The sequence below is a fragment of the Erpetoichthys calabaricus genome, chromosome 13, assembly GCF_900747795.2.
Source record: "Erpetoichthys calabaricus chromosome 13, fErpCal1.3, whole genome shotgun sequence".
NCBI lineage: Eukaryota > Metazoa > Chordata > Cladistia > Polypteriformes > Polypteridae > Erpetoichthys > Erpetoichthys calabaricus.
In genome coordinates, this window is record NC_041406.2 from 141,301,782 (window position 1) to 141,323,071 (window position 21,290).

The 21,290-nt window shown below is 40.7% G+C and overlaps 1 protein-coding gene across 1 annotated transcript in view; it reads left to right on the plus strand.

The window, feature by feature from the left end:
- The window catches only part of eif3hb (eukaryotic translation initiation factor 3, subunit H, b), a 253,691-nt gene that overhangs the window by 89,152 nt on the left and 143,249 nt on the right, over nucleotides 1-21,290 (plus strand). Inside the window, exon 2 of the mRNA XM_028817546.2 lies at nucleotides 1,524-1,680. Within this exon, the coding sequence (XP_028673379.1) occupies nucleotides 1,524-1,680 (157 nt within the window). The remainder of the gene's footprint in view (nucleotides 1-1,523; nucleotides 1,681-21,290) is intronic.

Genomic DNA, 21,290 nt, shown 5'->3' on the forward strand with positions numbered 1-21,290 from the left:
AAAAGTTCACAAAAGTTTGCTCAGAAAAGTCGGACCACAAGCAAGGTACGAGATACGCGATTCATCGGGGACTCACGCTCGCTGTTCTTGCGAGATTACACCACATTAGCAGCAGCTAATCAGAGCCCAAGAGAATAAAATCCACTCTGATTTGGTTGAGTCTCTTCTTTCAGCCAATAACAGGCTTTATAAGAAATCATCTGGGTGCTGTAACACGAAACTTTGTCTGCTGAAAACCGTATGCTTTGTTATGAATTGGCTGCAAAGTACACTACAGGTAGGATGAACTTATTGAATTTTTCCGCAATATAGCGGGGGCACGATAGAGCGGGGGATTACTGTAGACGTTTTAGAATAGTTAAAGCTCTATCAGAGCAGTGGCATAGCTCGAGTTCGCGCCACTTCAATTTACTGCCCTCCAATGTATCTGAATATGTTAACGTATTTAAATAGAAAATGACGTGTTGAGAAAAATTAAGATACATTTTGCATAGATTTAGTTATATATAGAGAAACAGCAATATTTTTTTCACATGTAATTATTTATAAGCATCAACTAGACAAGAATATAGTACAGACGCACGGATAAGCCGTGTTCTGATTATAAAAGCCAGAAGTCTGTATGACCATCAGATAGATAGATAGATAGATACTTTATTAATCCCAGGGGGAAATTCACAGCATCAAGTCCTTCCGTGAGAACCCTAAATACAAAGAGGACGATTTCATTTTTGTTAGGTAGAATGCCCAGAGGGGTCTGGGTGGTCTCGTGGCCTGGAACCCCTGCAGATTTTATTTTTTTCTCCAGCTTTATGGAGTTTTTTTTTTTGTTTTTTCTCTTACTCCTTTTCTATGTTAACTAATGTTGTCTTATTTTAATTTCTTATTTTGTCTCTTATTTTTCTTTTCTTCATTATGTAAAGCACTTTTGAGCTACTTTTTGTATGAAAATGTGCTATATAAATGATGTTGTTGTATTAGTTTAATATAATTACGCTGCGAAAACCAGAACCGGTGTGGTGTACAAGTGATAGCTGGGGACGAGCAAGAACGCATTCGGATTGATAACGAAACGTAATTATACCTTGTGAATTAGTTGTTTATCTTCCTAGAAATTATTATCGGTGTAATGTTTCTGTTTATTTTTGTTATTGCCTCATAAATTTCAACTGCCGTGTCTGATGTCGTCACAGAAGGACCGTCTGAAAATGATTTTTGAAGCATTTGTGGATGAAAATCAGAGAATTCGACTTTTTTTCATTTATGAGTGATATTTTTCCAAACCCTGCTGCTTACACGTGAAATGTTTTGAGCCTTTTGGCCAATAATGCCGCCCCAAAAATGTGCCGCCCGGGGCGGACCGCCCCCTCCGTCCGCCCCTAGCTACGCCACTGTATCAGAGGTGCCATTTCTCAAGTGTAATTAAATTTATTTAAAAAATTTTGGATACTTGTCATGTTTCAGATGATCCAAAGAGTGTTTTGTTTTTTTCCTCATAATTTATTTTTGGTCTTGCTTTTTAGGTTGTCCTGAAGATCATCAAGCACTACCATGAAGAAGGGCAAGGCAGTGAAGTAGTTCAGGGAGTGCTGCTTGGACTGGTGGTGGAAGACCGTCTGGAAATCACCAACTGCTTTCCTTTTCCTCAGCATACGGAGGAAGATGCTGACTTCGATGAAGGTACTGGCCTTTCGTTTTATTAAACGCCCCTTGAATTCTGCACAGAAATGGATGGTGTTCTTGATCAATAGAAATCTTGATAGTTCAGGCAGTGAAACATCATTTTTCAATAACATTTTATTAAATTCTTGTTTACAGATCGGTTAGTAATGAATGATGGTCAAAAAACACGACTGATACAAGAACTCACATGTGCATAGGGTTAATTCTGTATACCAAAATATGCTGGGCTATACATGCTAGAGACGTGTTGTTTTCAGATGTGAGTGGCTTCTCTCTGCAGGATGTTTGACTATCAACACTCACATTTCAAAAGTCATCCGCGTTGTTTAATATCCCAGTATGTCGTATGCAGTGGATAACGCAGCACTTGGAATATTCACTGGCTTTGTAGGAATTGATTTCCGTCAGAATATAAGCAGATGGAGAAGGTGCTCAGATAAATAGCAACTTGTTTTAGGATGATGCCACTTCAAGTTTTCAATCCGGTGAAAAGAAGTGGCAGTTTTATACATTCTATAAGATTGTCAGGAGGTCTATAAAAAGACCATAATGTGGAACGCTGCCATCATTATTCTGACTAACTCAAATGACAAGGTACAGTGGATTCAGAAAATATTCAGATCCCTTCACTTTCTGCAACACCCAAATGTGTTGTAGATTTAACTTTTTTGCCATTTTTGTCCATCAATCTGCACTGAATAACTCGTAATGACAAAGTGAAAGCCTGTTTTCAGAAAGGTTTGCAAATCTCTCTATTATAATAAAAAAATCCTGGGACGAGACGTGACTTTTTCAGGGAGATACTTTAACATCCCGTGAGACGAGACTTTGGTCCAAGAGATTTAACCAGGCCCGGGGCCGGAAATAAAAGTCAGAGAGTAGATGACAAAGTAGAACATCATAAAGAATTCAAAAATGTTGGTACGATACACATGCAGAGCAGGTTAGAGATAATGAAAGTACGAAAATTTGAAAGTCTCAAAAAAAATGATAGTAAAGATCGCATTAGCGCAAACAAATGGAAATTATTACTCGGTGAAATAACGGAACAGCGAAAAGAGATTGAATACGTTTTTCGGATTTAAACTTTTAAGTCGGAGACTTGTAGATCGACTAATTCGTGTTGCCATCAGGGAAAAGTAGTGTTTCTTCCCAATGAAGAGGCCTATCCGCGAGAATTAGAAGGTTGGTTGTTTTGTGAAAGTGAAATCCACATACGTGAGTGGCAGAGATGTGAAGTGGCTGGCCGTAGCGCAGGCCGGGGGGGTTGGCGAGCGAAGCGCCCTAGTTTATTAAAAATTAAAAACTGAATCCTCTCACTCAGACTGTAATTGATTGATTTTATACGTCAGTGTTGCAACAGTGAAACGTCTACTCCGGAATGCTGGCCTTAAGAAAGGGTTAGAATGGGGAAAGGTTTGGAGTTGCCCAAAAAACCCACCAGTGTCCGTGTTCTTTTGTCATTTTTAGTCTTCAGTTTTCACTGTTGCATTTAACATTGGTATTTAAGGAAGAAGCCAATCTGAGGACCTGTGAGGTCTTTGTTTCCTGCACTACACACTCTGATATCCTTGTCCTCTTATGCAGTTGTTCCTCTAAGACAGCTATGATGATAAATACTGTTTTTTTTTTTTACTATTCTGTAATGGTGGGAATAGTATGTTTGAGAGAAGACCCTGAAACAAAACATGAGAATCCAAGTTGAAAATGTAGTTAAGGGGTTGTTGCCAGAATGCTGCAAAACCAAAGAAGAAAACGAGAGAAAGCCTTTCTGAGTTTATCCGTCGAGCTCTGACAGTAAGTGGCTGCCTGGGGTGACATTTGAACTGTTTTCCATAATTGACAGTAGGGCGGTGACTCCTGAGGCCACATCCCTAGCATCCCATGTCATAACAACAGGAATACCCAAATAATGGTGTCATAGTCATGAGCAACACCTTTTTCACAAAGGCCATCAGGCTCCTTAACACACAGCGTTGGCCCCTGTCCCTGCGTGTGCCCCCTAATCATAGACTCTAATTGCCATGTCTGTTCTGTATTCCTTTGCATTCCTTGCCCATTGTAAATCTCCTGTCAGCCCTGATTGCTGTTTGTCAATATGAGGTCAATTTGTACAGATGTTGTTCCTTCTTCTACATTCTATTATGTAAAATTACCCATCTCCTGTATTGTTTTTATTGCCTAAATATTGCACTGCAGCCCAGGGAAATGTCATTTCAAACCCCTGTATAATAGGGCTCATTCCATGGTCGATCATCTTGTCCGTTGTCGATTGGCAGACCACATTGCCGATGTAAATAAAAATCGTCGGTGGACTCCAAACATCTGCAGAGCGCAAAACTGCAGCCATCACAAGAAATTTGCTCTGCACTCATAAGGCGTTCTTGTACTCCGTGTTTTTGCTTTGTTCCAAATTAAGGGATGATTTATTACCGTATATATACTCGTGGATAAGTTCTCCCGCGGATAAGTCGTGACTTGCTTTTACAGTATAATTTCTGGTATTTTATCATGTCAGTCGTACAAGTCGAATGCGGAAAACTCACACTAGTGGTACAAGAGATTATGATATGCTGACGCCCGCACACTGACTTTCTTTTTCTATGTGGGTGCGGCAGTGCTCTGTATCAGCGTGTGCTCCTCACCCCTCTCTCTCTCTCTCTCTCTCTCTATCATGCCTACGTAACCACACGGTAATACCCAAACTATTCTGAAGTGACGTTTGCACTGATTTGTGTTTTTTGTATCACGCACCCTCACACACCTTTATCGTAAGAGCATCCCTTATTTACGATGGAGCGTTCGATCAGAAGAAAATATGAAGCTGGTTTTAAATTAAACATTGTTGAAGTAGTGAATGAAATTGGTAAGTGCGTTGCTGCAACAAAATTCGATGCATTTGAGAAACTGATGCGAGACTGGAGAAGGCAAGAAAATGTAAAAAAAAAAAAATCAGATTTTATGATCTATTTTTTGGGTTTCAAGATCTGCCTTGTATGTGAGTATATACAGTAGCTTTAATATTTTACTACAAATGACTAATAACAGACCTGCAGTATGCACAGCTAATAAGCAGCTCTAGTCAGGGTATGCTAAACTGAAGTTGCTTTGGTTAAAAACGTCTGCTAAGCAAATAAATATACATGTAAGTTGAAGATGTAAAAAAAAAAAAAAAATTAAAATTAAGTGTCGTATTTTTGAACGGGCACATAAGTCGGGGTCTGATTTTATGATCAATTTTTCGGGTTTCAAGACCCGACTTATATACGAGTATATACGGTACTTTATTTCAATATCCAGTTGATTTGGTAGTTTTTCACACTGCAAAATTTTTAAGCAAACAAAGCGTATCAATAAACACCCTGTGGCCGTGTCATGAAATTCATTCATTTCCAGGGAAAAATTATTACAGAGGGTTGACAAAAATTGTGTTTGCTCACCGCTGCTTTTTCCCAAATTATTTGTGTACTAAACACAGCTGTGTGAGCGAATAACTTATTATTGAGCAAGTGGAAGACTACTTGGAAATTTCGCACTACTACTCTTGGTGTGAAAAGGACACGCTTGAAATAGTTGTGTGCAAAAGAAAACCAGCTGCCAAGGGCACGTGGGTCTGTTTTATGGTAGTAGACGTAGCAGGTAAGTTTCATTTAAGTGTATGATGTTCTTGTTTACTTTCCAGTAGCCATCATATGAACATAACCTCAATTTAGTTTATCTCAAATCACACATCTACTCTCTTAACGATTTATATATATTTGATGATAGTTTTCAGTTTGGATTGTTTGCATCCATAGTGTAAGATTTGGGGGTTTGCGTGTTGGTCTCACAAGCACTGCTGTCTGTATGTGTTTAGATCGAGCCGATAACAATTGAATTTACAACTGCCGTTTGATCCCACGTGGACAAGAAGCGAAGAGCCTGTCAGGTTCTGGGTTTGCACTGATTGACTGGTAATTGTGTGAGTTGTGTTGTGTGAATTGTGTTACATTTGTACTTGTGTGCATTTGTATTTGTACCTTTTTATTGTTTTTAATGCTCCATGGTAACCCCCTGACTCATTATGCTGTGACTGAGATTCCCTATTACCTTGACATGACTGCCACCAAATGCACAATTTCACCCATAATGCACTGTATTTCATGTAGTTGGATCGATCCTGTGTCAGGTCACATTCATACCACTCCAGGGTTCTCTTGGTACCGCACTGAGAGTTGTTTCGGTCCGCACCAGGCTGTGATTTGTGTCTTCGCATCTACCTACATGAACTGGACTTTTCTGGAAATTGCACCAGAGGTTTGTTTGTTTTTTTTTTTTTGGGTCCAAACAAATTAGTGATGAAACGCCTATATTCACAGTAGGAATTCAAGCCTCCTGTAGACACTGTACAGTATGTGGGGGCTCAGTGGAGCTGCTAATTATGCATAATCCCCTCCTGGACCCTGTGATAATCAGAGGTGACTGTGTGCAGAGGGTGCAGACCTGTAAATACCTGGCAGTGCAGCTGGATGATAAGCTGGACTGGACTGCCAATACTGATGGTCTATGCAAGAGCGGACAGAGCCGACTATACTTCCTTAGAAAGGTGGCGTCATTCAACATCTACAATAAGATGCTGCAGATGTTCTATCAGATGGTTGTTGCGAGTGCCCTCTTCTACGCAGTGGTGTGCTGGGGAAGCAGCATAAAGAAGAGGGACGCCTCACGCCTGGACAAACTGGTGAGGAAGGCAGGCTCTATTGTAGGCACGGAGCTGGACAGTTTGACATCTGTGGCAGAGCGACGGGCGCTCAGCAGGCTCCTATCAATCATGGAGAATCCACTGCATACACTGAACAGGATCATCTCCAGACAGAGGAGCAGCTTCAGCGACAGACTGCTGTCACCGTCCTGCTCCACTGACAGACTGAGGAGATCGTTCCTCACCCTCACTATGCGACTCTTCAGTTCCACCGGGGGGGTAAACGTTAACATTATTCAAAGTTATTGACTGTTATACCTGCATTGTTATCACTCTTTATTTAATTTTTTTATCAGTATGCTGCTGCTGGAGTATGTGAATTTCCCCTTGGGATTAATAAAGTATCTAACTATCTATCCATCCCCTACCCTACCCTACCCTACCAGCAACACATCGGAAATTTTACCATGCAGCATTTATGTTCTGGAAGAACAGCGTGACGATGTGAACTTTGAAGACGCTGCACAGCTCTACAATATAACGTACCAAGGTATGACAGTAAAACACAGTTGACTTGACAAAATGGCACCTAAAACATTGCCAAAATAATTCTAAATTGTTAAATATATTTTTGATCACAGAGTAAATGTGAAAAATGAATTTCATCTCCTCAAAAAGCCCTCCCCACCAGTGTTTTAAGGGCTAAAATATCTCAGACAACTAAAAATACAATTCTATGTGGAATTTCATTTTTTAACAGTTTTGACCGGTTTGCTGTAATAAAGCGTGTGCTACACCGCGGCCTTTGGTCATTGAAAATTGTTGAGTGTAAAACAAATCAATACCTGCAAAGCTGAAGTAAAGCAGGTCTGAATTAAATCAAGCATGCGGCGTATGATCATCATTGCTTGTTGTAAGTAATGGTTCAACCCCACCGTCTAGCAATGTCAATTAGTAGCCACGGTTTTTAAGATTCTTATCACAGAGCCACGTCGTCTAGTCATTTATGCCCTTTAATATTCTCGATATTGCCATAGCCATCATTCAGCAAGGCTGTGTAAGTAAGCACCGGACCAAGCGGAAGAGGAAGTCTCGGTGGTCTGCTCTTCACAGCTCCCCAGTCCTCACAATTTGCTTCTGCTCTTTGCCTCTGATTGGCTAACCTGCCAACTGCCTCATTTTCATTGAATTGGAGCGTCTTTATTTGTTTTTCCTTTGTTACTGAATCTCAATAAACAAGGCGTATTCTGGACCTTTGCCATCGTGCATGCATTTTCTTTTCCAGGGACCTTGCATACTTCTGTTTTTTTCTGGATGCTCAAAAGGAATGATTTTTAACTTTATTTTAAATAATTATCATTGGTGCAGGCTGGGCCACTTGAGTAGGAAAATAATTTGGCACCACATGCTTCTAAATAATTTAAATCTTTCATGCGTCTTTGTCTGCAGACTGATTTTCAGGTGGAAGTAGGAATAGATAAGCAGCAAGAGGAAGATTCACGGAGTTAATTTACATTTAACACGTTAAAGAAAAACTGCTGCAATGGAAAGAAAGGGCTGGATATATTGGCTACGAAAACTAAAGTTCAGAAGTGTCAATCCATCGACTGTAGGGATCTGTTTACTAAGATTCAGGAGGCCAGAGACTGCCCTGGCAGCACTGGGCACAAGGAAGGAAAACAAACCTCAAGGGGGTCTCTGTCCATTATTGGACACATGCAAGCACACAGCAGCTGAGAAACGGTGTATCCTACCCATCCACCCTTTGTCATATCTATGTTTTAGGCCTGCCAGTGGTAGGGCCTACCCTAGCTGCTTCATACAAAGGAGAGAAACCAATAGTGCGCCATAGTGTATTTTAATCTGTAAATTAGAAATAGCAACTTTAGTTGAGGCCTTGGCTAAAGACATTTAAACTTCACAACTCCAGACGTTTCTTGTTACCATACATTCTCCGTGTTAAGTCAGTTAGGGTATTGACATTATTTCCATAAGTGGTAATGTCACAATAATAGCTAAGACACACATTGGTTTCAGCCTTTGCCTACGAGAGCAGATATTCAGTGAGTTTCCATGCACTTTGTTAGTTTTTGGTGGCCTTGCCATTTTATTTTTTAACTTGAATTAAACACTTGGGATCTCCTTCCACGAACCTCTCACGATGCATAGCATAGATATTTTTGTCCATTCCTCCTGACAGAACCGCTGTAAAGTCTGTTAAGTTGGTAGGCCTCCTTGCTCAGACACACATTTTCAATTCAGCCCACAAAATTTTTTTATGGAATTCTGGTCCAGGCTTTCTGATGGCCACTCTAATACTTTGTTGTCTTTAAGCCATTTTGTTAAAACTTTGGAGGTCTGCTTAACATCATTCGAAGGGTGGAAGACAAATTTGCGGCCAAGTTTTCACTTTGGGGCTGATGTTTTGAGATGTTGCATCAAAATTTCTACATAATCCTCCTGCCTTGTGATGCCACTTATTTTTTTGAACTGCCCCAGTCCCTTTACCTCCACAGTATGATGCCACCACTGCCATGCTTCACTGTTGGGATACTATTCTTTGACTTAAGAGCCTTGTGTTTCTTCCTCCATACATACTGTAGTAGTGATCATTATTGCCAAGCATTCTAAATTTTGTTTCATCTGACCATGAAACGCTCCTCCAAAAGGCCAGGTCTTTGTCCTGGAGATCAACTTCAAACTTCAGTCTGGCTTTTTTATGTTCATTTTGGAGTAGGGGCTTCTTTTTGTGACAGCACAGGGCATGGCAATGAAGGACTCTGTTAAAGGTTGGATCTAGATACTTTGGTGCCTGATGCTTCCAATTCCTTCACTGAATCTGTTGTTGTTGTTATCTGGGGGTTCAGTTGAATCTCCCACAACAAAGTTTGAACTTTCCTGGGAGTTCATTTGTACCTCCTTCCTGAATGATGCAGTGTCTTGGCCGCCCCTAGATATTTGCATTTGTGTATAGCACCTTCAGGTTTTTGGAAATTGTTCTCAAGGAGGAGCTGGACCGGTGGAGGTACATAGTTTATTTTTGGTTGATTGTCTGGAGATTCCCAGCAGCACCAAAGACATTGGCTGTAAAGGTAGGCCTTTGAATACAGGCATAGGCGCACTCCCAGTTAACTCAGTTATGACAGTCGTCCAATCAGTGGCTTCAAAAAGTTTTGAGATCAGTTTCTGAAATCTTAGTTTATGGAAACCTTTGACCTCAACTGTAACTGAGAGTTAACTCCAACAAATTGAAAATGTCAAGCACAGAGGACAAAGCAGCACACTTGAATAAAAATGAGTTACTTTCTGTATTAAAAAAAAAAAAATCCAGAAATGCATACTTTTGAACGCAATATGCAAATATTGATTAAGTGCTGATTAGCTCACATTGTAGTCTGATGAGCACTTGGATATCCCAGATACTTGAAGACTTTGTGCAGACATTTTTACAACATGCTTTGAGTAAACCATAAATTGCTCTTTGCAGTAAGTTGCTTTTCATTTTATTACACGTACGTGGTGGGGTGGAGATGCGCTTGAATCCTTTGATGCTTTTATTCTTGTGTTCTGTTTTCTGCAGCCGTTTCCACAGATTTCTATGTCTGTCTGTCTGTCTAATCCTGCCAACTTCTATCTATCTATCTATCTATCTATCTATCTATCTATCTATCTATCTATCTATCTATCTATCTATCTATCTATCTATCTATCTATCTATCTATCTATCTATCTATCTATCTATCTATCTATCTATCTATCTATCTATCTATCTATCTATCTATCTATCTATCTATCTATCTATCTATCTATCTATCTATCTATCATATAGTGCCTTTCACCATTCATATCTATCTATCTATCTACCTACCTACCTACTGCTGCAATTCTCACTTTAACCTCCTCCTTCAAAGTTTCTTCCAGGCTGTGCCTTATTATCCTGGTTGAAGAATCCTAATTTTTCAGTGACATTCCTATCAGCATGTGTTTATTGACTTATCATGTTCTTACTTGCCATCTTCAAATGGATAAATCTCACACCTTTTTGGAAGAATTGTCTTAACAACCCCGTGTGTTTATTAGTTGGATATTAAGTCGGCTGTTGGGTGTTGCTTGGTACAACAGTTTAGAAATTATAGAAGCCCATAAAAACAGAGAGGGTCGGCATCCAGAACGACATCCGGCCATAAACATCACACCAAAACATATGAAACATCAACTCTGCATAGTAGTGGGAAAAGATGAAGAAACCAAACTTTAATAGCATTCATTTCCAGTGACAAATGTATTTTTTTTTTTATTATTCACAGTTGAAAAATGCTCATAAATTTCAAAAGTGACCAAAAATAATGTAAAACATTGCATATTGACTACTCTGGCCTGGTCTCTTTTTATTATTAGTTTTTTCTATTGAGATGTTTTGTTCATTGGAATTCAGTTATGTGTATTAATTTTTCTGAGTCTGAAACTCATAAAGTGAAGTCGCCTTCCCTACACTTAAATTGATGTTACATTGGAGTGCGAAGCTAAATCGGAAGATTTTTAGAACCACTGCTAACTTGTTTGCTTCATACAGTAAGGTCTCCTTATTTGTAGATTTACATGGCATACCGGTACTGGGAAAGAACCAAAATCCCCCATTTTTATACGTTCTGGTACCAGCACTTCAGGATTTTCCGTACCGGCGATTAAGCTTCAGCTTTCCACTCAATTCCCCCTGCCCTTCCCTCGACACTAGCCATTGCAGTTGTCGAAAAACTTCCATTTTGTAGACTCGTGTAACAAGACTACAAGCTTTGACACAATGGCAGCTTCGGAAGGGACCACCTTTATTGCTTTGATGCGATCGGGACTTAATGGCTATCAAGAGGGAACCGCGTGTGTGGTATGGTGGCACACCTAAATGGTTTCCAATTTGTTTTCACTTTATTTGCGTAGGCTGCAATTCCACAATAAAAGTGTTGTACCCTGGTTTTGTTTTTCTTTACATCACAAAAACCTGCCATTTTCACTTGGGTGTGTAGACTTTTTATATCCACGGTATGTGATGAAAGATGTACAGTATAAGATGATGGAACATTTTTCAAGTGCTGTAGGTCTGTCTTGCATTTGTCCATCTAAATTGTAATTCTTTTGTCACACTTTTTTTTTCTGCTTTTGTCTCTTTAACTGAGGTATCTTTTTCACTGAACACGTTTTCTTAATTAAAATTTTTGGAATAGTATTATTCTTTGTGCCTTGACATGGGTGCTGGCAGCATACATAAGTGCAGGTCCTGCACCCCGTGACCATGTTGGACAAAAATACGGTCTTCTGCATTGCCAGACCCCTTGGAATTTTTTAATTCAGGGAACAACCTATTGTCTGCAGACTGTTAAATATTTCATGCATTTTTCTGGTGAAGTCATTTGTTTTTCATTCTCATTTGTAGATGGGCCCTTGAGACTCAAATTAGGAGTAGGTGGAGCATGTAAATGTGCGCATTAAAAGTGAGACGTGCGAGGTGTCGCCCATTCCAATTAGCTGTCGGGTAGGTGACGGCTTATGTTTAGCTGCAGATTTAAAATTTATAAGACCATCCCCATGGGGAAACTAAAAGGAAGAAAACTTGCATGCATAAAATGATTTGCCTACAAAGATATATAATTTTAATACATTTATTTTAAAATTTTATGTGCAAGGGAGACCGAGATTTTCGAAGTGACGTTTGTTATTATACTCACTCATCATGGTACTGGGAAGCTGCAATGTGTTGCACATGCAGGTACGAATTTCACTGGACCCTGAACACATGACGGAAGGACCCAATAATAACCTTAATATGTGTGTATAGGAGTTTCAGTGGTAGTGCAATTTAGCTGAAATAGTGGGGATTCAGAATGTCTTCAGGCCTACATTTAGGTTTGTTGCATTGAAATTCATTTTTTTTCTCATCAAGCAACACTCACTTTAGGAGTTTTTGCAAATTCAAGGAGGACCAGGAGGTAGATGTAAGACCAGATTTGTGTCAACTTAATGAATGGGAGGTGAAACCCGTCTTTCATCAGAGACCCCACCCCACAAAACAAAACCCTAAAATCAAATGTTAGAGAGGACAATGCTAACGTCTTATGCCAGGAGAACTTGGTACAGAAATTCATTTTGATCTTCATAAACTGGGATGATTAAGATATTCACCAGATGCATCTTTATATTGTCTTAAGTGGTGACATCAACAACGACGTTTATTTCTCTGGCAATTTTTGCACAAAAGATGGAGCTCAGAGTGCTTTACAAGATGTCAAAGAAGTCGTCACATACAAAGAAATACAAATTAAAATTAGATAAGAATTAATAGATATATAGTGTAGGAAGCAAATAGCTCAAGAGACACAAAGAAGAATTGGGGAATTGTCCCCTTTTAATGTCCGGTGATCTTGCACAAAAACGAGTGAATAAAGGTGATCAAAATCATGACATTTGATGATAAAGAGAAGTTGAAGGTGAGTATTTATAGAAAATGGCGACCGGAAGTGACGTCATAACTGGGAGACGGAAGTGACGTCATCAAGAGGTGACCGGAAAGTTATGTTGTCAGAACTGATGTCCTCAGGTAGGGTCAGAAGGGCAATGTCCTCGAAGTGCAACCGGAAGTGACCTTCTCTTCGGAGGCGGAAGCGATGGAATGGAATAGGAGCCATTTTGAGAATCGGGAACTTGATTTTGAGTGAATTATTTTATGGCTTTTCTTTGACAACTCTAGTGGAAGAAGGAGAGAGACGTTAATTCTTGATATTATCCCCTTGTCTCACGATAGTTCACTTACCTCAGGACTTGTTGGCTGCCTTCTAAGTGCACGTGTGTGACAGTAGTATACAAAATAAATAATACACACTTGCATAAGATAGATATATAATTAAGAGAAAGTGAGTCATTAAACATATAATTGTTTTTTAAGTCTCTAAATGACAATCTAATGATAAGTTCAGGTGGCCAGGGTGGACAGAAAAAAAAACTCCAATTAGGCTTGGAAAAAAAAACCAAAATATGTAAGGGTGCCAGTCCAAGAGCCCACCCAGACCCCACTGGGCATTCTACTTAGCATCAATGATCTTTAATGCTTTTTCTCAAGGCTTCGTCTTAGAGGATTCAACACAGTGGGTCTTCTGGCCAGTTGGGGTATCCGCTTGCATTCAAACATCCCAGGTGGCTACACAGGACTTTGATTGGGTGGTGGTGGTGGTGGTGGTGCAGAACATCACCACAGAATAACCAGAAAGGAACATTCAAGGAAAGAAAAGATTACTAAAGACTGCAGTTTTATTGAAGAGTATGATAATTCAACGCATATCTAGTGTGTTAAGGGCTGAAGTAAAATATAGCTATGAAAAAGCCAAATTAAAAGAAGTTGGGATTTACGAGTTTTATTTATTTATTTATTTTTTGTTTAAATGTTCCTCAGTGTTGGCCTGGTGTATCTTTGTCGGTAACATATTCCAGGTTTCTTGTACATAACCACACAAGGCCTCCTCGCCACTTCTTTTATGCTTGACCCTGAGAATAATAAGCAGACCATCATTAGAAGATCTAAGGTTACGACTTGGATGGTAGGGTAAGAGGCACTCCCAAGATATAAGAAGATGTAAGATTAATTAAAGCTTTATATACCATTAATAGTATTTTAAAGTCCGTTCTAACAGACATGGGTAACCAGTGTCACAACACCAAAGCTGGGGTGATGTGCTCAGATTTTCTTTGTCTGGCTAAGATTCATGCTGCTGATTCTGGGCACACTGCGACTTATTAATGTCCATCTTAGGTGGACCACTTAAGAGTGCGTTACGGTAATCTAGTCGGCTAGAAACAAAAGCTTGAATTCAAGAAATCTAAAAATTTGCAATGATCCTTAAATGGAAACAGTGCAGTCCTAGTAATTTGGTCAATGTGTAATTTCAAGTTTAGGTCAGGGTTCATGATTGAACCCAAATTCTTGACTTCTGCCTTTACTTTTAATGCTAAGGAACCAAATTTAATTCTGATTGCGTGTTTACCAAGGACTAAGATTTTGGGTTTTTGTTTTCCTCGTTAAACTTGAGCTTGACATCACTCACAGCGCACTTATAGGTTGTTTGCTTAGTGGCCTGGTAGCAACCACCAAACAAAATGACAGCGCCCATGATAAACAAGCATGGTGTTGAACCAATGTAAAAATACTTTGGTTATGGTAAGTTTAAGAAATCCGAAATCCTCACGTTCAAAAACCTAATGTGGCAAGCACAGGAGTGCCTCAAAATAGCTAGAAGGATGGCAATTAATATAATTTTGAAACTGTATCATAACATATTATAAAAGAACATGCATGTCTGCTTTTGCCTTTGCCAACAATAAAGGGATGAACAGAATTAAAGTAACATGAAGTATTGCTACTCTTTGCAAAAATACGTTGTGGAGTCGACGTACTTACCTGTACTCCCTTTGCTAATAAATAAAACATAATATGGGGCCATGTATTTTAAATCATTTTGAAAATAATGAAAAACAACTATTGGCAGCACTGGCGGTTTACCAAGTAGTTCTGTTGGCAGTGTGTAAAATTGTGTCTGATTCCAGAACTTCATGCATTTACAGCTGAATATTTAAAAGTGCCCATAGGTATCCATTACCTCCTGTAGGTCTTAACAGCATCATTACCGTCAGTGTCATTGGATCACCGTGGGGGCCACAGGTCAGCTGCAATTTAAACTGCTGTCAAGGTGTCAGAGGTGTTCAGCGTCATTTATGATGAGCCGGCAGACAGCTAATAACTATGCTGGCATCGACAGTCCTCGGTCAACTGATAGCAGCACATTCCAAAATGTTTGGCTACAGCTTTACGTTTCAAAATGATTGCTGATAGGATTTTGCTTCTCAAAGTGGTATAGAAATGTGGCATTATGTTGTAATGACTGATGGGCAGGTGTTTCAGTTTCATGGTTATTGTATAGATGCCCACATCCCAAGCACATTCAGGTGAATTGGTCCTGTGTGCCGGCATCAATGTGATGGACTGGCACCTTGTCCAGGGTTGTTCTGATGCTTCAGGGATAGCCTTCTGCCCTTTGCTAATCTCGACTGGATGTTATTGCAAAACGTATACAAGAGGTTAACGGGAATTTGTTTTTGGATTGGAAAGGTGGCTAGGCCAGGTCTGGGCCAGGACGGCTTGCCTTCATTGATGGAACAGTAAATTCTGAATTATATCAGAGAATTCTAAAGGAAAATGTCAGGTCATGCAGCAAGACAACGACCCTAAGCACACAAGTTGTTCTACCAAAGAATGGTTAAGGAAGAATAAAGTTAATGTTTTAGAATGGCCAAGTCAAAGTCCTGACCTTAATCCAATCGAAATGTTGTGGAAGGACCTGAAGCGAGCAGCTAATGTGAGGAAACCCACCAACATCCCAGAGCTGAAGCTGTTCTGTACGGAGGAATGGGCGAAAATTCAGGACTGATCAACAGTTACCGGAAACGTTTAGTTGCAGTTATTGCTGCAAAGGGGGCCACACCAGATACTGAAAGCAAAGGTTCACATACTTTTGCCACTCACAAATATGTAATATTCGATCATTTTCCTTAATAATTAAATGACCAAGTATAATATTTTTGTCTCGTTTGTTTAACTGGTTTCTCTTTATCTACTTTTAGGACTTGAGTGAAAATCTGATGATGTTTTAGGTCATATTTATGCAGAAATATAGAAAATTCTAAAGGGTTCAGAAACTTTCAAGCACACCTGTACCTGATTGATATTTGCACCCACTAAAGAAATATCACATTTGAAGATGAAGAAGGAAAACTTGTAATTTTTGAACCTCAAATTCAAACAGTACTGCAGGTTAGCAAATTGTACTAAAAAAAATACGCTTTTAACTCCGTGCATAAAATTTAAAATGAAATTGAGCAATTTACCCTTATAAATCTCGATAATATTGTAAATGTGTCCCCCGTGAAGCTTAGACACTCAGTTGATGATCTGGAGGTTGGGGTGTCCAGCGAAGCATTGAACATCACCAGAAAATGAGACACAATCAATGGGTTTGGGGGATTGGAGACCCCCGAAAAGCAAAGGGTGCCAGTGCATCACTAATCTCTGACCCACAGTCGACGAGCTTTGTACCCCCCACTGATAACACGTGCACCGGTGATGCACAGTTGACATTGCTGAGCTACTGCCAGGACCACCAGCCAGCAAGAGATGGGCTGAGTGTATGCAGCAGGTGTTGCATCTAATTCAGTCCCCATGTCTCCCAAGCCAACCACCGCCTCCCCTCCAATCCATTCATCCATCCTTCCGTTTTCCAACCCTCTGAATCCGAACACAGGGTCACAGGGGTCTGCTGGAACCAATCCCAGCCAACACAGGGCACAAGGCAGGAACCAATCCCGGGCAGGGTGCCAACCCACGGTGGGACACACTCAAGCACACCCACACACCAAGCACACACTAGGGACAATTTAGAATCGCCAGTCCACCTAACCTGCATGTCTTTGGACTGTGGGAGGAAACCGGAGCGCCCGGAGGAAACGCACGCAGACACGGGGAGAACATGCAAACTCCACGCAGGGAGGACCCGGGAAGCGAACCCAGGTCTCCTAACTGTGAGGCAGCTGCGCTACCACTGCGCCACCGTGCCTCCCGCCCCTCCAATCCACAAGAACATCAAACAAAACTAAAAATCGGCGACGTTTCACGATCAGGGCTTGCGCAGACATCAATACCAGACCTCGCCTTCTCTATGGATGATTGCAAGGTCCAAATTCCTTTCTCTTAATAAAAGTTATTTGTCCTTACGAACGCTCAACCTGCAAAAGGAACTCGTGAGAATGCTTGTTTCTGTGGCTCATTCCCAGGTGACGTTTGCTTGCGCAATGCTTTGATTCTTTTCATGTCATACAACAGCAGCACTAACTAATAAATAACTTGTGAACGATGGCACACCGCAAGACACCCATTGCACCACAATAAAGTCTCCCAGCACATCTCGCTTAGTACTGGCAAATCAGAACGCACCCCCTGAAATGTCATCTCGCATCCCTGTGGGGGAATGAGCACCCCAGGTTGGAATCCCCTGGTATCTGTACAGAGCTGCCTGTGCAAATATGGGCATTTTTCAGATAGGAAAGGTTAGGTTCCTCTCGAAGTTTGTAAGGACACAAGCCATTGATTGGGATAAGAAGAAATCTGCTCATCTCTAACTAGCCCTTTTCTAGAGGTCAAAGGTTGTCGGGGACCAAGAAGGTAGACACGGTGAACATCTCAAACCTCAAGCCTTGGTTCGGCCATACACCACTGCCTCGGGGTGGGGATTGTAGCGGTGCTACTAGAATTTGAAACTCCCAGCAGTCCCTGCAGTAGCTCTGATTGATCTTTTGCTGAGGGTGAAGGGGCTGTTGGGGTCAAAGGAGGTCAGCTCGCGTCTTTTAAAACGGGGGCCGGTGACCAAAAGAAAAAAGGTTTTTCTAATTTGTGTTTCAAGTTCTTGTCTGTCTGCATTCTGTTTGGTTACCTGTGCTTATTCATTTTTGTCCTGGATCGTTTCGTGGTTTGGGTCTGCTGTCTGCCTGTGTACACGAGGACCGTAAGTGGTTTCATGGCCATCCTGCGAAGAAAGGGGCGCTCCTGAAAACGTCCATCTGTCTTCACCATTTCAGGAACTACCGGTAGGACTATCTATCTTCATCATCACATTTCCTCCGTTGCTGTTTTTCATGATTTACCATGTGCGTTTTGTTTGTGTTTTGTTGTATTTAATGTATAATCGCGTAAGGGGAACAGGGGTGGTATCATTGTTTTCATTTATTGTTTTCATTTATTTCATTTGCTTTCATTACATTCTTTATTTGCCGTTTGATTACCGGTCTGCTTTGTTTTTGTCTCTGTATGTGAGTGTGTGCGGGTCGGGGCAAGGCTGGGTGCATCCCTGGAATCTCCACCGTAAAAATAAATATATCGCCGTCTTCTCGACGGTGTGAATCTTGGCGGCACCGGACCGTTACAAGGTTATAACAGCAATATTTTGAAGTAACAGGCTAGCGTTTTGGTTATTTGTATCGCTAAGTAATTCACAAGTGTTGTGTGTTAAACTGTAGCCGTATCCTGCTTTTGTTTCAGATGTACGTTAACCAGCCCGACTACAGACAGACACCGGACACACAGAAGTCCCCAAACACACAACACCTTACTCAGTTCTTAAATCAACCACAATAATGCTCACAGTCCTTTTCTCTTTCCTTTCTTTCTTTCGTCTTCTCTGCCGCCCTCACTCCCCCATTCGCAAGCTCCATCCTCTGCCTCCCGACTCCGACTCCCAGAATGGAGTGGTGTGGCGCCTTTTATATTGTCCCAGGATGTGCTCCTTGATGATTTTCATGCAGCACTTCTTGGTGTGGCGGAAGTGCTTTAGTCCATGGCTCCGGAATCGTCCGAGCCCCCTATTGTGTCCCGGAGGAGCTATTGTCTCTCTCCCGGTCTTCTCATCCTCCAGGCATCCGCCACACCAGCAAGTAAGCCACGTATGACGTAAAGGGGATGGATATATTGACGACTCAAAACTCCCAAGATTTATTCCAGACTTGTCATTGGTAGACCTTGAATCCATCGATGTATCATAATAAAAGAACTCATCGTCGTCTAATGTGGCTCCCTTTTTCTTCTGCATTATGTGAATTGTATTTTTGTTTTCTTCAACGCCTTTCACCCCCAGACATTACAAGTTTTAAATGAATGGCAAAGCCGGGTATGTGCAAATGTAACAAATCCGTCTGCGTACTCTATTGTGATTGAGCGTCTCTCGTGTTCCAGTGGTTACAGAACTGCCAGGGCTTTAGCGAACGATCAACTGAAGCTTTAAAGGCATCGAAAGGAGTAGTTCTCCTAATCCTTCACTAAAGCAATCATCTCCTGAGATGCATGAATGTGAAGGAACGAATCCTTATTGACTTGTTTTTGTTTGAAGTGCACAGCTTGCCACAAAAGGCTTTCTCCTAGAGGCCCATCATCATGAAGAGATTTGAATATATTGATATCAGATAGCTCTGCAGAGATTTACCATTTTGTCTGTTGAATTTTCATATCCTGTGTGTGTTTGTTTTTTTAATAAGCTAAGAACGAGGTGACTGACTCTGTCGTTTTATACTTTGAAGTGAAATTCTTTGGAAGCCTAAATGCTGGTACCTTTTTATTTATTTATTTATTTATTTTTTGTTTATTGCTCGTCGCTTTTTAGTTCTTACTAGTTAAACTACTTATTTGGGTTATTTCGATCTTCCCATTTATCTCTCGTTCCTGTGGAGCTCCAGTTTGCGTATATATTTTTAATTTTTCTTGTCTGAAATGAAAATCCCATCTGGTGTAGCTGCTGACAGGCAGCTGATAAAGTGGATAGTCATGCGTTCAATAGTGTGCACTCCTAGTGACTGGAAAGCCACTGACTTTTGTAGGATTAGACATTCCCGATTCATGAATTGGCAACAGCAGCCAGGGTTGAAAGTGCTTACATGAAGGGGTAGCTGGTGCAGAATACTAAGAGGAACAGAAAAGGTCACATTCTTAGGCTCGGTGATTCTGATTTTACAGAATAAATCTGAAGTTGGAGGGGAGAAAGGCCTGAGTAAGGAAAGTTTTTAGAAGAGATATAATATTATTTATCTGGACTTTCAGAAAACATTTCATAAGGTGCCACATGAGAGGTTGGGCATCAAATTAAAAGAAGTGGGTGTTCAGGGTGACGTTTTTAGATGGATGCAGAATTGGCTCAGACATAGAGGGTGATTGTGTGAGGAACCTCATCAGAACTGGCCAATGTTAAGAGTGGTGACCAGCAGGGGTCAGTGCTGGGGCCACTGCTATGTATAATATTTATAAATGATTTAGATAGGAATATAAGGAACAAGCTGGTTAAGTTTGCAGATGATACCAAGATAGGTGGATTAGCAGATAATTTGGAATCCGTTATATCATTACAGAAGGACTTGGATAGCAGACAGGCTTGGGCAGATTTCTGGCAGATGAAATTTGTCAGTAAATGTAAAGTATTACACATAGGAAGTAAAAATGTGAGGTTTGAATACACAATGGGTGGTCGGAAAATCGAGAGTCCACCTAATGAGAAGGATTTAGGAGTCATAGTGGACTCTAAGCTATCAACTTCCCGACAGTGTTCAAAAGCCATTAAGAAGGCTAACAGGTTATATAGCGCCTTGATGTGTGGAGTACAAGTCACTGGAGGTTCTGCTCAAGCTTTATAACACACTGGTGAGGCCTCACCTGGAGTCCTGTGTGCAGTTTTGGTCTCCAGGCTACAAAAAGGACATAACAGCACTAGAAAAGGTCCAGAGAAGAGTGACTAGGCTGATTCAGAGCTACAGGGGATGAGTTATGAGGAAAGATTGAAAGAGCTGAGCCTTTACAGTTTAAGCAAAAGAAGATCAAGAGGTGACATGATTGAAGTGTTTAAAATTATAAAGGGAATTAGTCCAGTGGATTGAGACTGTTATTTTAAAATGAGTTCATGAAGAACATGGGGACACAGCTGGAAACTTGTTAAGGTAAATTTCGCACAAACATTAGGAAGTTTTTCTTTACATAAAGAGCGACAGACACTTGGAATAAGCGACCAAGTAGTGCGGTAGACAGTAAGACTTTAGGGACTTTCAAAACTCGACTTGTTTTTTTGGAAGAAATAAGTGGACAAGACTGGCGAGCTTTGTTGGGCTGAATGGCCTGTTCTCATCTAGAGTGTTCTAATGTTCTAAAGAGAACCCATCAGGAACAAGGGCCACCTGAAAGTTCTTTTCTTGTATCAGAGGGGCAGTTGGTCAGCTTAGGCAGGCCAATAACAACAACAATTTGTTTTTTGTATAGCTTAAAATCGCACAAGGAATACCTCAGTGGGCTTTAAGAGGCCTTATT